Raw genomic sequence first — 17,136 nt, 5'->3', positions numbered from 1 at the left:
AAATATTCAAAGGTCAGTTTATTTGTTGGATAGATATAATTCAAATAGAACTTATTCCATTTGGGGGGGGGGGGAAGAGACTGAGTTATATAACACTTAACTGTTTTTCTATGACTTATGTGATTTGATAATGTTTTTCAACTTAAATATCTATTCAGATTGGACTAATGTACATTTTTGTGAATTATATTTTCATAAGGAATTCTAAAAATATGTACTGAAGAGCTGTGATTATCAAAACACCCTCAATAATTTGTTTAATAGTGAACCATTTATTTATTTTTTGTAGCTGCAACACCGTGTGTATAAAGGTATACCGAATGCTGTTAGAGGTGAAGTTTGGTGTCGTTTATTAGGCATTCCTCAAATTAAATTGGAACAAGAAGGAAAATATGAGGTATATCAATAACTTCCTCTTTTTTCTATTTCAGCCAACAAAATTGTTTTAATTTTAATTTTTTATTTCAGGAAATGGTCCAACAATCTCGATTATATTCTACTGATATAAGGCAGATTGATTTAGATGTAAATAGAACATTTAGAAACAATATAATGTTTCGTGAAAGATATGGACCAAAGTAATTTACCTTTTTTTAATGTTCCTGACATTTAATAAGTATTTTTTATACTGCTCAAATACCACTGTTTTTAATGTATCAGGGTGCATAGCATTTTTAAAAAGTGCTTAAAGGTGCTTATTTTTGATCACATTTTATTCAGGGTTTGTAAGTGCTTAATTTTCTATCTTTTAAAAAGAGATTTTTTCTTTGCCGATTGTCGTTCTGAATTATAAAAAAAATGCATGATTTTTCAAAATTTTCTCTGCAATATTTATCAGAAACTAGTTATTTTATCATGATTGTGTGAAGTTTGGGAAATTTTTTTAAAATTTTTATTGCTACACAGATCCTAATTAAGATTATTTTTTTTTTGGAAGTGATTAAAAGTATTGTTTGAGTGCTTGAAAAGTACTTAAAAGGTTCTTATTTTTTGTTGAAAAATCTGGCTATGCACCCTGATGTATATTTTTAGAATTTTCTTTTAAAATAAAGCAGAAAAAAAAGGTTAGATGTCATTTCATTTACACTTAACTGAGCAAAATTTGAAAAATAACGAGAAGGGGGAAAGAACAGTTTATGCCCATTTTTTACAAAAATAATCATTTGGTCACAATCAATTGCATTTTTGAGGATTACTAAATTGTGACAAATTCATGTGAAAAATCGGTTCTCCCTGAGAGTTATTACAGAGTGAGGATAGGTTGTACTGTAGATTCTAAAAATATAAATAAGGAGCAATGATTTCATTGTACCTTCCGATTATGTAACTATAATTTCTTGATTGAGTTACACTTTTAGTACTCCATGTTTTCATACATCAAATTAAGAAAGCTAAAAATGTCAAAAAGGAAAACAAAATTTCTTAAAATTTGGTTTGAAGAAAGTTAATCATAACTAGTTTGCATGTTGATGATTAAACTTGCTTAGAAAATTCTAGTTTAAAATACATTTTATTAAAAAGAATAAATCTGAATTTAACCTTAATATGAATCAGCTCCTGATAAAATTTAATAATAAAGTAATGCTAAAAAAATATTATACTATAGAACATGCTAATTCCAATTTATACTTTCTTTCCTTATATAATGTATAAAATTTTGAAATTAATTTTGAGTTTCCTAAAAGGCTATTATGTATTATATTATGTTTTTATTATGCAATTTAATTATTTTTTAAGCTCTTTAAATATTTTATGAAAAATGATTATGTATAAACATTTATGAAAAATGTTTCTCTTAATCATTGTTGCTTCATTTGCAGGCAACAGTCTCTTTTCCAAGTGTTAGCTGCATATTCCATTTATAATGCTGTAAGTTCATTTTGTGTTTCTGCATTCATTTAAAATTTGCTTATATATTTTTTTACCATATTTTTATCTTTGCCCTTTATTTAAATAAATTATTACAATTAGTCATAAGAAATCTTATGATTAGTTGTATATGATCTCATATGATTTTTACTTCGCTCAAATGCTTCAATAAATATTTATCAGATCATCAATATTCTGACAACCCCTTCAAAACTTATAAGGTCTATAAAGCAAATAATTTTTGAATAATGATATTATTAATTATTCCCAGTAATTAGTGACAATTTTAATTTTCTAAATAAACCCGTCAAATTTATTTTCTATAATTTATTGATATATATTAACAGTGGTATAATTATACAGGAATATTTTTTGATAGCTACGAAGATTTTGACATTTTTAATAATTTGAAACATAAAATTGATCAAACTGTTTTGAGGTGATATCAGATTAAAGTTGTTTATATTATTATTTTATTTTCAATTGAAATTCTTTTGTAAAATATTATAAGAATATTTTTAATTGATAAATGCTAAGTGTGTTTATAAATATTTTGTATTCATTTTAATTAAGTTTAAAATTTTTGCCTAAAAAATATTTATTTTTTTACTTCTTTTTCTTAATTCATTCCCCAGCAAGACAAGGCCTTCTTTAGAACCTTTTTCCATTCTGATTTCTTCCTTGTCAAGGTTTTTTAGTTGTTTACTCTAAGTGCTGTGAAATCCTCATTTATGCAGTCTACCCACCTTAGTGTGGGCTTGTTTTTGATATGGGTTCCAATTACATAGTTGAAATTTAAAGATACTGGATTTCAAGGAGGATGTGTCCATCAAATTTGATGCAGTTTTCTTTACTGTTTACTTTACTTTATGGTCAGCTTATATCGCTCATAATTATATTTGTACCATTAATATTCATTGCACTCAGAATCATATGAAAACTTTTCTGTCAAAGTTAGCTAGTGAATTTTGTTATAGCCTAGTTTCTTAGCCCTGTGGCACAGGTTTAATGATGATTTTAAACACAATTTTTGTTTTTCTTTTTAATAATTTTATTCTAGAAAATTTCTTAATTTATTGAGACAACGTTTAACAACATCAATGAATTTTAAATTAAGATTTACTAATGTCTGGCACATTGACATATATTTTATTTTGCTTTTATTACCAAAAAAGCGCTAATATTTCAATAGCAGTACAAATTTAGTAGTATCCGATAGCTCTATTAATGTTTTGTTTTTTTAGTTGTAGAAATAATATCAATATCATCAGAATATTTTGAATAAACCTAATATTATTTGATTCTAGAAATTCTAATTATCTTTCATTTTTTTTAAAAAAAATAGCTAATTTATATTGCATTCTTTTTAATTTATTTTTACTATCTCATTTTAATGTAACATTGTTTTCATAAACTAATTTTGTCTTTGTACTGTTATCTAATATTGCTTTCTTCAATATAAGAAAACCTTAAAACATGAAATTTCAAAAATTATGAAACAGAAAACTGACATTCTTTGAAAAATTACCCATAATTAACCTTAATTTTAAATATTGTACCTTGACTTTTTTTTGTTTGCAGGATACAATGATTTAAATCTCTTAAAAGTTTTATGAGAATTTGTATTTTTGTCAATTAGTATAATTTTTTTGTCTTCTGTGGTACACTTCAGAAATTTTTTCTTATTTTAATGAAAATTGGTTCATGCTGTTGTATCCTGGACTTGCATTACTCGATGCTAAATCTTAGATAGAACTTCTTTTTTGTTCTTAAGTTTTAAACTTATTGATTAAAGGCAAGGTGGATGTTTATGCAATATTTTTAAGGCGTGAATTTTAGTTATTGGATTTTTTATTTCAAGAAAGTTTCTATCTTACTTTCCTTCTGTATTTGTCTTAATTCTACTGTATATGCTTCTGTATTTTATATTGTATTCTACTATGTTTTTTTGTATTTTATGCATTCTTTTCCTGGACTTTTGAAAAACTTTTGGAGTACAGAGAAAGCAATTTTTTGACTTTTGTCTTCGCTTTCTCGATAGAAAAAGTTTTGCATTTATGACATCCAAAGCTGGTACCTCCTGACGACGTCAGCTTTGGTTGTCATATTTTTTCATATTTTCTTCATTGTCTCATTATCATCCTCTTGGTTTCACTGCTGCTAAGCGCATTTTTCCATTTGAATGTATAATTATTAATTTTAATTGCTTAAATATTTTGATTTCTTTTCTTAACTATATTAAAACAAAGCACTCTTCTATTCAAAAATTAAGAATCTCATTCTTTTTTCTACATCAAATACTTCATTCAGTAAGATAAATGATGTGTGAAAAGGTTTATTTCTTTCAGCTGTGTAGATATTTGTCTTCTAATCTTACATTTTATGTAAAATACTTGTGACAAATTGATTATGAAAGTTAAAATTACTTTATTAAGCTTTTTTAAGAAATTACAGAAAAACATTACTAGTTTAGGTTATTGCTTATTTTAATGATCTAATATTCTAATTTAAATGCATTCCTTATCGATTGTAAACTCAAGGGAAATATCCTTTTCATTTCATTACAATTTGCTTCCAGGTAATTTTAAAACTGTAATCTCTTAGTCTTCGAATTTATTTTTTCTATAATTTTTATTAAGTATGTGTGATGGTTTAAATCATTTTTTTCATCATATAGTTTGTAATGACATATTTAAGTTTGTGAAATTTTTATCAGGGCTCTTTCAAATTTTTGCTATTTTGCCTAATCATGTTATATAAATAACCATATATAATCATAATCATGTTATCTTTTGATATTTTTACCATTTTTAATTATGAGTCTTTTTCATGCGATTAACAAATTAGTAGAAATTGGACATTATGCTTTAATAATAGTTTATTGGAATTCATATTTACATGATTTAAAAATCTCTAATTTCAATTATGACTTATATGTCCCAGATCTACATAATTTATTCAAATAATTTGTTTTTTAGTTAAAACTAAAAAATTACTAATTCTGTGCTTTTTATTATGAATATTTATATTACTAAGAAGATAAAATGTTTTTTATTGTACGGAAAATAATTCTAACCCATGTGGCTCTTTTAAAACTTCCTAATTAGTCACAATTTGAAATTTTTTGATCGACAATTGCAACTTGGTAGCCCTATTTCACGAGCCCTGACTATGAAGTTAAAAAAATTTTTACTGTACAAAAATTAATTCTAGTTAATGTAGCTTTTATAAGAGAGATTCACTCCGTAATCAACAAGATTCTTGCAGAATTTTGTATTTTCACTATTCAGTTTTCATTTTGTTTATGTTTTTATGTAAAATTTATATTCCTAGAGAAAAACTATTTAATTTGTTTTACAGGAAGTAGGTTATTGCCAAGGAATGAGCCAGATTGCTGCATTATTATTAATGTTTATGGGCGATGAGGTATTTATTGTTTTACAGTTTAAAAGCTTTTTTTAAGTGTTGGTATTGTTTATTCAAAGTCAAAATTTCTTGGAATTTTATGTCTTGGAACTTCCAAATTTGTCATTTGCTTATTGAATAAAATTTTGTCTTTTAAAACATTTTTACTATCCATGCAATATAAATTACTTTTAGTTTAATTTATGAAGCATGCGCATAATAAAATGTGAATCATTAATTTATTTCAGTGAAAGGTACCACTGGCATGTATTAATAAAGGGATGTTCATAAATTTGATGTAAAAAATATTTTTAATTAAAAAAAAATTCTAAATATTTATTTATCTAATTGAGAAACTTAATTTAAATTAGGTTACATGGTGAAAAGTTACAGTCATAGTCTCTATATTTAGTCTAGCAATAGTAAAATTTATGATTGTATTGAATTCAAAACATGTATTGTTTGTGCTATCGATGAATTTTGTTTCAATAGATAGTTGCCCACATAATTTTTAAAAACTTACTCTAAGAAAATAATCATATTATTGAAATTCTTATTTTAATTTGCTATTAATGTGCACTGTTTTTATTTTTTAATGTAGGAAGGATAACTGAAAGTGTATTATTATACGATATATATGTTTAATTCAATTAGTATCAATTTCTAGTTGAATAAAATTATTTCTTCAATTATGTCCTTTCTATTCTGGGAAAGGAAATTATTTAACTGAATTTTGAAGAATATATATTTAAAACAATTTATTGAAACCGGAGACCTGAATAAAAATTTTCGATACTCTGGCTCAAATAAGGCTTAATATTTGAGATTTGAATTTCAGATTTTCATTTTTATTATGAAAAAGATTCCAAAAAATAATATAATCATTAGCTTACACAGAAAGTAAAAATTAAGTTCATTGTTGAGTTATATGATCAATCTTAAAATAATTTAATTTAATAATTTTTCCTTCATATTTAATTTTAAGTCCTTATAAGTGTATTTTAGTGCCGAGAAAAGTCTTGCTATAGCAATTCAGCGAACAATGGGGTTACAATGCGGCAAGCCTTTTGAACGCCTGTAGGATACAATGAAATTGTTGGAGCATGGGAAATTTCAAGTTAATATCTCCAGTCTGAGCTCCAGCTCTATGTCCCTGATCGAAATTTTGATAGACAAAGTACTAGGTTGTTAAACTTAAACTAACAATACTTGACTTGTTGCTCCGATTCCATTGAGCTAATTTGATAAAACCCTTAATTGCATAATCTACATACGGTGTATTTAAGTTTCATTGAGATTTGATTAGTAGACTCTGGGCATCCTTAATTTAATTTTAACCTACGTGTTTCTTTAATTAAAGTAATGTAAAATTTTTTTTAAATTTAAATGTTAGGAGTTTTTTTAAAAAATTAAACAATTGTTTTATTTAAAAATTTAAGTTAGTGGTCCAGTTTAATTTTTAAAATACGAAAGCAACTTTCAAGTATATTTGTTTTCTGTTATAAAGGTTGCGATTTTAAAAAAAAATAAAGCTATTAAATCATTCCCATAATGTTTTATTTTTAGACTATTACGAGATGCAAGAATTTCGAGTTCTAGTGATATTAAAATAATTTTGTTTTAAAAAAGTGTCTTGATGATAAACCTAAAATTTATTACAATAACGAAAGTTATTATATTAATTATTTAAAAAAAATTAAATTCGAAATTGAGAAATTTATTAGTTTGTATATTCATCACCAACCACTGTNCATAATGTTTTATTTTTAGACTCTTGCGAGATGCAAGAATTTCGAGTTCTAGAGATATTAAAATAATTTTGTTTTAAAAAAGTGTCTTGATGATAAACCTAAAATTTATTACAATAACGAAAGTTATTATATTAATTATTTAAAAAAAATTAAATTCGAAATTGAGAAATTTATTAGTTTGTATATTCATCACCAACCACTGTATTTATGGAGTCTAATTATTACTAAACATTAATTGTCAGAAAATTTTAATGCAAAAAAAGGGGGCAAAAGTAAAATCTATTAAGAAAATGTGAAATTAGATAACAATGCGATGACTCAATTCTAAGTCCGTCATTCTTTATTAGCATACCTGTTTTTTGCATTTGTTAAAGTTTTTTATGTGAACTTTAGTAAGCTCTTTTTTAAAAATAAATACAAATTGCAGAATTTTCATGTGTTTCACTACTTTAATTAATAACTGTTAGAGTAATTGTTTGTTAATTTTTTTCCATTGCACTTATAAGATTGAACTTGTTTTTTTTCCTTTCTTTTTTTATAATCAATTTTTTTAACATACTTATTTAAATAAAGGAAATAAAAAGTTCATTTAAAAATTTATAAAGTATTGTTTACAATGCATATATTTTTTTAAATAGACTACAGTTTTATTTCCTTTTTGTGTAAAATACAATATGTGTAATGTGTTTAATTTTATGTGTATTTTTAGGAAGCTTTTTGGGCGTTGTCTGTTTTAATGACAGATAGGAAACATGCTATGCATGGTATAATTATTACTTTCTTACTAAATAGTAAACAATTTTCTAAATATTATTGTAGCATAATTAATACCTCTATATTCATTGTTCTAGGTTTCTTCATACCAGGTTTCCCAAAATTAAATAGATTTCAAGAGCATCATGATAAGTTATTATCTAAGTTCCTGCCAAAACTTAGGAAGCATTTAGAGAAATTTAATATCCACAGCAGTCTTTACACATTGAAATGGTTTTTTCAATGTTTTCTTGATAGGGTATGCTGTTATATACTTAATTTATCAATTTAAATTTTTGTAACAAGATTTTTTCAATTTGTATTTAAGTAATGAATACAGGGCTGCCATTGGAGACTAAAAAGGCGACTGAAACGACTATTTTAAAGCAATAGCAACCATGGAGACTATTTTCGTAGAAATATGAGTAAAAACAATTAATTTGCAATGATTTGCGTAAAATCGGCAACTTTTTTAAGCCAAAGCGACTAAAATGAAGAATAGCTTCATGAGTTTCCCCCTTCCCCCACTTTTTTTGCCGCGCTTTCGTTTTATCCTAACTTTATTATTTCTCACTGTTTGATGTCAAAAGCATGACAGACATATTTAACCAATCAGACTGATGGAATTGGAATTCGCACTACGTGAATGCTCCTCCTGCTTCAGAAAGCTAATGTAATATCTCTGAGGCAGAGCCGGATTATACCTTTCGTAGGCCCTAGGCACAACCGTTTTTGGGGCCTCCCCTTCTTCCCCCACTCCTCCCCTCTTTTCAAAATATATGCTAAAATTTTCTTGCATATTTTTTTTTAACATTTTTATTAATATGGATTTTAATTTACAAATTTACATTTTGCGTAGTTTGGAATTCGACAGCATAATACAAGATTTCGTTGAATCCAAAAATCGCAAAAAAGTAATATATTAGATCATAAGATTCTGCAAAATAATTTATTACCGAAAAATATTATATTTTTATTTGTATCTTCATAATTTTGTGCAAAATACACTTGTTGTTTTTAAAGCTAAATTATTTTTGTCAACAAAATTTTTTTCTCCCAAGTTTTTCGTAGGCCCTAGGCACGTGCCTAATGTGCCTATAGGTTAATCCGGCCCTGCTCTGAGGATTAAGTTTTTCCCCTCTTTTAATTTGAACGAAGTAACAAAATTAGAAAAATTGTCTTTAATTACACAAAATGTGTTGTTAATTTTTTTTAGAGCTATTTAGAATAGAAAAAAAGGTACATGGAAATATTCGTTTTGTCGAGTTGTGATCGTAATTTTTTTGACGAACATTAAAATTTGGAAATGTGTCAGTTGTGAAAAATAAACAAAATAAAACGGAATTAAATTGCAATATTTATTATTATTATTTTTTAATGTCTAAACTAAGCAGCTGCAAATTAGAACCGAGAAAGGAAATTCAAGTTTCAAATTCAACTGTTCTGTAACAGATAAAAATAAAACTCCCTGTTTTTATGCGTAGTGTGAAAGAATATATTGTTGGAAAATCCACAAATAAATGTACATTTTTTATAAAATATGAGTGTCTAAGTGCATGTTATTTGAATTTTATGCTATTACAGCACAAATAATTAAAATTATATTATAGGAGGATATGATGCAACTAAAGCAACTATTTTTCTTGTTTTCATCCAGTGGCAGCCCTGTGAATAGTGGGGGGGAAGCATATTTTTATCTAATGATTTGATTGCCACATATTAAAATATGTGTATAATATTGTGTATGTCATTAAAAAAGGTGTTTTTAAAAAGAAGTTTTTAGTGTAAGTGTAGGGGCGTTGCATTTTTAATTGACAGTAGAACAAGTCAGTAAGATTTTGTTCTAGGGCTCAATGCTTTGAGGGTTAAATATAATGTAAGAGTGAATGATTTATTTTATTTCTTGTTAAATTTAATTAATGAAAAATTGAACTTTCTGACAATGAAAATAAACTAGAAAAAAAATTTCAATTGTTTTTTCCATTTCTTTTATTTTGCATTATAAGTCTTGCAGTATTAAATTATACTTTTTATTTTAAACAAGTCAACTTAAGTTTTAATGCTTGCACTGTTAGTTTTAATTTGAAAACTCTTAACATGGTATGCTAATCCAATCAAAGTATGAAATTGATTTAAACATATTAAGAAAAAAAGAACATCAAAATAATATGTCAAAATGGGAAAGTGTTAAAAGCAACTGAAGCCAAATTTGTATTATTTGAACAATTTAAATAAAAAGTTGGAAACCAAACACAAGCAACAAAAAAAAAAAAAAATTCTAAAGATATGTATGTTTGCAGAAACAGCACTTTATCAAGGAACACATTGTCTGTTTTTGCTAACATACACATCTTAAGAATTTCTCTTTTACTTGTTTTTGGTTTCTAACATGTTATGCTAATATTACTTCTATAAATAAGTTCTGTTGCTTTAACAATGAGATTATCTAGCATTATTAATTTGTTATTTAAAAGTTTGATATTTCTCCATGAACATTCTGTTCTTTTATATTGTAGGTACCTTTTACTCTTACATTACGTTTATGGGATGCTTATATTTTGGATGGAGAGATAATTTTAACTGCCATGTCATTCACTCTGTTAAAATTGCACAAAAGTGAGTACTGAAAAGTTTAATTATAGTTTTGGATCAGTTGTGAACAAGTAATTACCAAGGTATTTACAATTGCTCTGGGTAATTACCCAAAGTCATGGTATTTATAAAATTGAATTGTGTTATAAATAAAGCATAAGGTATTAAAGTATTTGTAATTGAAGCATGATTTGTCTTATAATTCAAAAAAAAAGTACAAGTTTCTTTTGTTTACATAAATAAACTTACAACTTAAAATGTAACTAAACTAAACTCAGTGGCACGACAGCCCATAGAGGACCAAAGCCTACTGTGCCCATCTCAGTTTTCTTGACCTTGGGCTCTGGGGTGCAGGAGCAAATGTTCCGGATAGGTGGTCAGCCAAAAATCCCAGTGTTTTGTTCCCAAGCACGCTTGATACTCATTTATCGACCCACTCAAGGGATGAAAGGCTGAGTCAACCTTGCCCGGTCTGAGGATCAAACCCAGGACCTGTGGCACAGGAGCGCGAAGCGCTACCACTCAGCCACCGGGCGTCTCTTAAAATGTAACCGTAACAAAAAATATTTATAAAAATTAGAACTGCTCAAAGCTAGATTTTTTGGGCTTTGTTGCATTAAAAAAAAATAATGCTAAAACAATTATATAACTTAATAAAAATAAACAATGATTGGAAGAAACCCAAGGTAAGATGACTACAGAATGCCCGTTTAGAATTTATGAAATTAGTGTAAACTGAATTTTAAAACAGGTCATGTTGCAAAATGAAAGTACATTTTAATAGTTAAAAATTTATAGAATGTTAGAATAAATCTAATTTTAAAGCAAAATTATCATTGCAGCTTAGACTCTTGAACTGTGTTTGTTTCCTTGATTATTTAGCATTATTTTCAAAATTCAATTTGAAATTGATTAAACTTATTAGTGCAAACAATATTTATAAGTTATGAAATCGGGCACAAAAACATATTTTCCCTGAATAATCATACTGCTCCAAAATATAGGTGGTGGTTACAATTTAGGAAATATGTTTACCATACTTTGGTCAGAAGAGCGATCTGGACCCCTTTTGTAAATTATGATTCCTTAATGTTAATTTTATTTTTTCCATATATCGCCCCATATCTTAAGAAATTTGTAAGTGTATCGAAAAAGTTTTCCACACAATTATAAAATTAGTTTGTCCGAAGATAATTCCATTAAAAATATAATTATTGGTAAATATTTGTTATTTTTTATTTTATTTAATAATGATTGAAAAATGTTTGAATTGTAAGGTGTAAAATTTTTTACTTCATTTTAAAAGATGTAATTTTGTATGAGAAAAAACAAAATTTAATTGATTAGAACCTGAGAAATTGAATTTTAAAAAAGCTATGTTTTTAAAATTAAATTTCTCAGGAACTATTCGACTGATTTCACTTGAATTTTGTATTTTTCCAAGTAAAATTACATTGTTTAAAATGTGCATTTTTATCATGGTTTGGATAAACGAGTTTTATAATTGTGAGCAAAAATTTTTAAATTTGCTTAAAATGTTATCGAGACATAGCAAAATATTCAATAAGTAAAATTAACGTTAAGGGTTCCAAACTGTGGAGCGCTTTCCTGGTCAAACTATGGGGACCGTATTTCCCAGACTGCTGCTACCCCGTATATTTTGGTGGTCAGAAATCCGAATTCGTCGAAAAAAGTTTTTTTATATCTGATTTCATAATTTAATATATCGTCTGCACTAATTAATTAGCATGTTTGAAGTCACCCCCTTCAATCATCAAGATTGAGTCCTAGACTGTGAAGACCCGACTATTAGTCAGGGTGATCGGTTTTTTATTTTGCGCACTGTTTGTGTCACCTTCAAGCTAGAACATCATTGGTGAGCATTGCACGACCGAAAAGGTGTCACAACTAGCAGGGTTGAACTGTGCATGGTTAAGGAATTTTTTTTTCAAGTAATTCACTGCTTAAAGGATCATATTTCTTCTCTATTTGGACGCACTTGAGGAGTGTTGATAAATTTCTTTGATTTTTCTTATCAATTAAAATTTTCCTTGTAATTACTAAGCAACAACAAATGTAAAATGTTATCTGTAAAAAGATTTTCCTTAAGCTTCATGAAATAGCCTATTTTTTATAAAAAGCTGTTCAAGCAGAAACCACGTTAATGTGGTTCTTGCTTGATATTTAAGTGTCTAAAATCCTCAAAGATATTTTACTTTAATAGCAACTATAAGTGTTTAGCAATTTATTTTATGCAAAAGAATAAGACGTAACTTAAAAATTAATAATGAAATTTATGCCAAAAGCAGAGAAATTCAATCACATCAGTCCACAGTGGGCCAGCATCCAAGGTTTCGTGGCCAAAATTAGTATTTCGATAAAATTTGTTTCAAAATTTGGGTTTTTTTTTATTTAGGATTTTCATGTGCAGGTAAATTGAATTCTAGTTGAAATTTTGAAATACACTAAAAATACCAACAAAAAAAAACAAGATGGCGGCTGAAATATGGCGAGCAAAATATATATATAGTACGTTTAAATAATTAAATATAGCAATGAAAATATAATAATTTTCGTCTTTTCATATTAAAAATTAAAAGCAAATTATATTTCCGAAGTAATATTACAAAGTAACGCGGAAAAAATAAAAACATAATTTTTGTTTTTTGGTATATTTAGTCCACCTTTGCAATATGGGCAAAATGGGGCAGGTTTTTTGCGAAAGAAGAAACATCAAAGACAACAAAAAAAAGTTTAGCTAATTACCTCGTGGAACTTTTTGGAGATAAGTTTCGAAAGTGGTTCAAACATTGTACAATGTCAAATGATAAGATATAAACTATAAATTTGTCAAGAGTATTAACTAATCCAACAAATTGAAAAATTGTACCATAATTTCAGAATTACGGTATATATCACCTCACCCCGTATATACATTTCTGAAATATAAATTTAAAAGTTACATTTAAAAAAAAAATTTTTTTAAACATATTTTTCACTACATTGTACTCTCGTCAGTCCAAAAAATAAATTATAATGTATGGAATGATTATGAATACTTAACTTGGGCGATATTAAAGCTGCCTAAACATATTTTAGTTGAAATTTAATTTTTGACTTTTAGCCAAAGATTATGGTCTTCTGGCCCACCGTGCAGTCGTGAAAAAAATAAGGGAAATTTTTATCGGATTGAATCTGACTTTTAATTTTAAATAATTATAGTTATATAATTATTGTAGTATGTTTTATTAAAAATATTTAAATTCCACTGCTGATTATAATGTATAAAAAATTTGATTATAGAAACTCTATTGAAAATGGATATGGATGAATTGATTGAATATCTGCAAATAAAGCTTGAACAAGACTTTGGTTATTATGATGATGTAGCCATTGAAGCCCTTCAAGCAACGATTGCTGATCTTCAGAAATATAAATTGCATCTTCCAGGAAATGCTCCCCCAAATGAACTTCCACAAAAACCCTTTGGGCTCATCATTCGACCTGAAAGTGCTTCTACGAGAAGAGTAAGTGAATTTCAATTAAAATGCTATCTTGATTTCAATTGAATTTTAACATTGTAACTGTAAATGAATTGTTAATTTTAAAAGGAAAACACTTGTTGCTTAACTTCTATATTGTAGTTCACTGTTTCACTTAAAATTACTGTATAAATGTTGAATAATTAAATTGAGTAGTAAGCTTCTAGATTATTTGTAAAAAAAAAATCAAAATAGAAAGCAATATTTTTAAAAACCACGTTTTTGTAGTGGAGAATAGTAATTAAAAAAACAAAAGTTTGACAGTAATGTTATATTTGTGTGTATACCTATGTGTGCTCATGAGAATATGTGTATGTATATTTGTATATCTGTAATTGTATCTGAATGTGGAATATGTTTGTGTATATGCATGTGCATGATGTATATGTGGCTGTGTATGAGTAAGAAAATGTGTATATGTACTGTTATATATTTTATGCGCACCACGTTTTTTGTTATTAAAATTTTTGTTTTTTAATTATTATTCTCCACTACAAAAACGTGGTTTTTAAGAATATTACTTTTTATTTTGATATTTTTTTTTGTACTCACTTCCAAAGTCTCAATTTTTTCACTCACTGTACACAAAACTTTTCAACTGACATGTGACACTAATTTGAAATAATCGTATCGACAACAAAAGACAATCGCGAAAATATTAATTTTTCTTTCATTTTATTTTACTTTGTATGTCTTCTTTCTCTTCATTTTCATGCATTTTCATCCAATTCTGAACTATGTGCCAAATTTGAAGTCTGTAGCTAGTCGAGAAGTTGGTTTAAAATTGATTACAAAATTCCACCCGAACAGACATACACGAAGGCTTGTTGATATAAACGTGGTAAAATACAGTCAAATCAAGGAGTGCAAAAATTATCTTTTTTTTTCTTTCTTCGAATTCATCAGTTTAATTAGAACAATAAACCAAATTCATTATTTCTAATTTTCATCTCCATTTAATTGTTTTTTGTCAACCAATCTACTGTTCACTTTGAAATCAAATTTTTCAATAGCTTGTTTTTTGTTATCAATGAACGCTGTGTGGTTAGAAGTTTTTTGTTGAGTCTCAGTTGATTGTGTAGATCAGGGATGGCGAACCAATATGGCACCCGACGCAATATTTCGGGCACGCCAAAGATCACATTTGTTATTACACAAATGGTATTACACTATGAAGCATATGTAACAATTAAATTAAAATTCACAAAAAAACACACAAAATAATAAACAATTATTAATAAAAAATTGACAATTAATGCTAACAATAAATAACTAGCAAAAAAATTAACAGTCCTGCTTAAACTAACATCTTACAACCTAATATAAGTTATTTGTCATCTAATCTGCAACAACAGAAGTTACATTGATGTTACTTTAAGTTGAATTACGCTTATAACTGAAACATTGCAAAATGTTTTTTATTTTGTCAATGTAAATAAAGAGTTTTGAGTTGATAGTATTTAGTATTATTATTTCCCCAATAATCACGAAGTCAAAACCATTTCACGGCACGTCTATGACCTCATCAAACAATGTTTTAGAAAAAATGGCACGTTGGTGTATAAAGGTTCGCCACCTCTGGTGTAGATTAAAATTGCGAGGTCATTGGTAATTTTTATTAAGTAGTTGATTAAATACTTAACACTTTGAAATTAGTATTTTCAAAATAAAATATCTTTCTTTTGGTAATTATTACACCTTGAAGTAGATTTTTGATATTAGGTTTCTTCAAATATTTTATATTACAGAGAGATAAGTCTTAGATGTGCTTTTTTTATTTTTTTGCTGTTAAGAAAAGAGGTCACAAGACACTAAATTCTATTTTTTGCAAAAAAATTCCTTATAAATTGGCTAAATAATTACATTTGGGGGAAAAAATTACTTTAAAAAAATCTGTTAAATTTCAGCATTTAAATGCATAAAAATATATGAATGTAAGTTATTCATTCTTAATACATCACTCTAAAACATGATAATAAATATTGAATAAGAAGCATAAAATAAGTTTTTTCCCTTATGAATATTTTGAAGATCACATTGTTAATTATAATATTTATCCTAAATCTTTCCTACGATTTTGAATTTTTAATAATTGTACAGTAAAACACACTACAGTAGAACCTAGCATTACGAACTATAGATATGGGAAAACTACAAATGCCAATCAACTCAAAATATCAAATAATGACTAGAAAATATAGGAAAATTAATAAATTTACTATAAGCATAGCTACCAACAGGAAAAAATCCAGCAGATTTTAGGAAATATAAATTTTATAATAATTGTTGCATAATGTACTAAATATTTTACACATAGGGAATTTAAGGGATTCTTATAGTCATCAAAAAAGAATAATTGCAATACTTTCCAGTCATAATTGGCATTAAATATGCTTTAAATGTTATTTATTACGTTTACTCATAATTTTGAATAGTAATAGGCATTTAATTCATAAAAAATAATTAAGATTTTTTAATTAATTTAAAAAGTGTGTTCTGAATAAAAATAAACGAAACATTTTAGGACAAAAAAAGTTTACGAAAAGTTCCGAAAACGAAAGATGCGTTAATGATGGATCGAAGTCTGACTGTATCAAGATTGGCAAGGCTACAATCACTGGATTTAAACCAATTGATTTTTTTTCTTTAAATAAATTATAAAGTCAAACATTTTTCTATAAATATGTTCAGGTTGAGATTTTTTTAAAGTTTGATTTAATTGGTAATAAAGATTTTATCCAAGGAAATAATGAAAGGGAACTTATTATACAGGGTGTCTATAAAAGAACTCCGGGGTTTTAAAAATTCATCTCACTAACTATAAAAGATAGCAAAATTTAGTCGATTTCTCTGAAAAGAGTAGCTNAGAACTGTTGTATACTTCTATTAAAATATGATTTTCTATTAGCTGTGTGTTAAATACAGTCAAACTCCGCTATAGTGAACTCCCGGATATAGTGAACGAAATGTTCGATCCCGCGCCTTGCTATACATGTATAATGTTATTTTTTGTGGATATAGTGAACCAAAAAAGTGAGGAAGTTGGATATATTGAACTTTTTTCTGTCTTTGTCTGATTTTTTTCTTCATTTTTTTTTTAAATTTCTACTTCAAAATAAATGCATACACCGATTTTTAAAATCATCTGTTATGGGGAATGTAGCTATAAGCATTTTTTCTTGTTTGCTTCTTTTATCTCACTTTCCCATCCCTAAGGCCAACCC

At 26.9% G+C, this 17,136-nt stretch overlaps 1 protein-coding gene across 1 annotated transcript in view; it reads left to right on the top strand.

Moving 5' to 3' along the window:
* LOC107457065 (USP6 N-terminal-like protein) overlaps nucleotides 1–17,136 on the top strand; it is a 58,331-nt gene that overhangs the window by 37,899 nt on the left and 3,296 nt on the right. The window contains exons 6-13 of the mRNA XM_016075113.3: nucleotides 290–397; nucleotides 469–578; nucleotides 1,821–1,869; nucleotides 5,230–5,295; nucleotides 7,735–7,789; nucleotides 7,877–8,037; nucleotides 10,295–10,394; nucleotides 13,674–13,897. Coding sequence (XP_015930599.1) covers nucleotides 290–397; nucleotides 469–578; nucleotides 1,821–1,869; nucleotides 5,230–5,295; nucleotides 7,735–7,789; nucleotides 7,877–8,037; nucleotides 10,295–10,394; nucleotides 13,674–13,897 — 873 coding nt within the window. The remainder of the gene's footprint in view (nucleotides 1–289; nucleotides 398–468; nucleotides 579–1,820; nucleotides 1,870–5,229; nucleotides 5,296–7,734; nucleotides 7,790–7,876; nucleotides 8,038–10,294; nucleotides 10,395–13,673; nucleotides 13,898–17,136) is intronic.

Source organism: Parasteatoda tepidariorum, chromosome 5 (assembly GCF_043381705.1).
Source record: "Parasteatoda tepidariorum isolate YZ-2023 chromosome 5, CAS_Ptep_4.0, whole genome shotgun sequence".
NCBI classification, from domain to species: domain Eukaryota; kingdom Metazoa; phylum Arthropoda; class Arachnida; order Araneae; family Theridiidae; genus Parasteatoda; species Parasteatoda tepidariorum.
The sequence above is the reverse complement of the archived record's forward strand: the minus strand, read 5'-3'. Positions and strand labels throughout refer to the sequence as shown.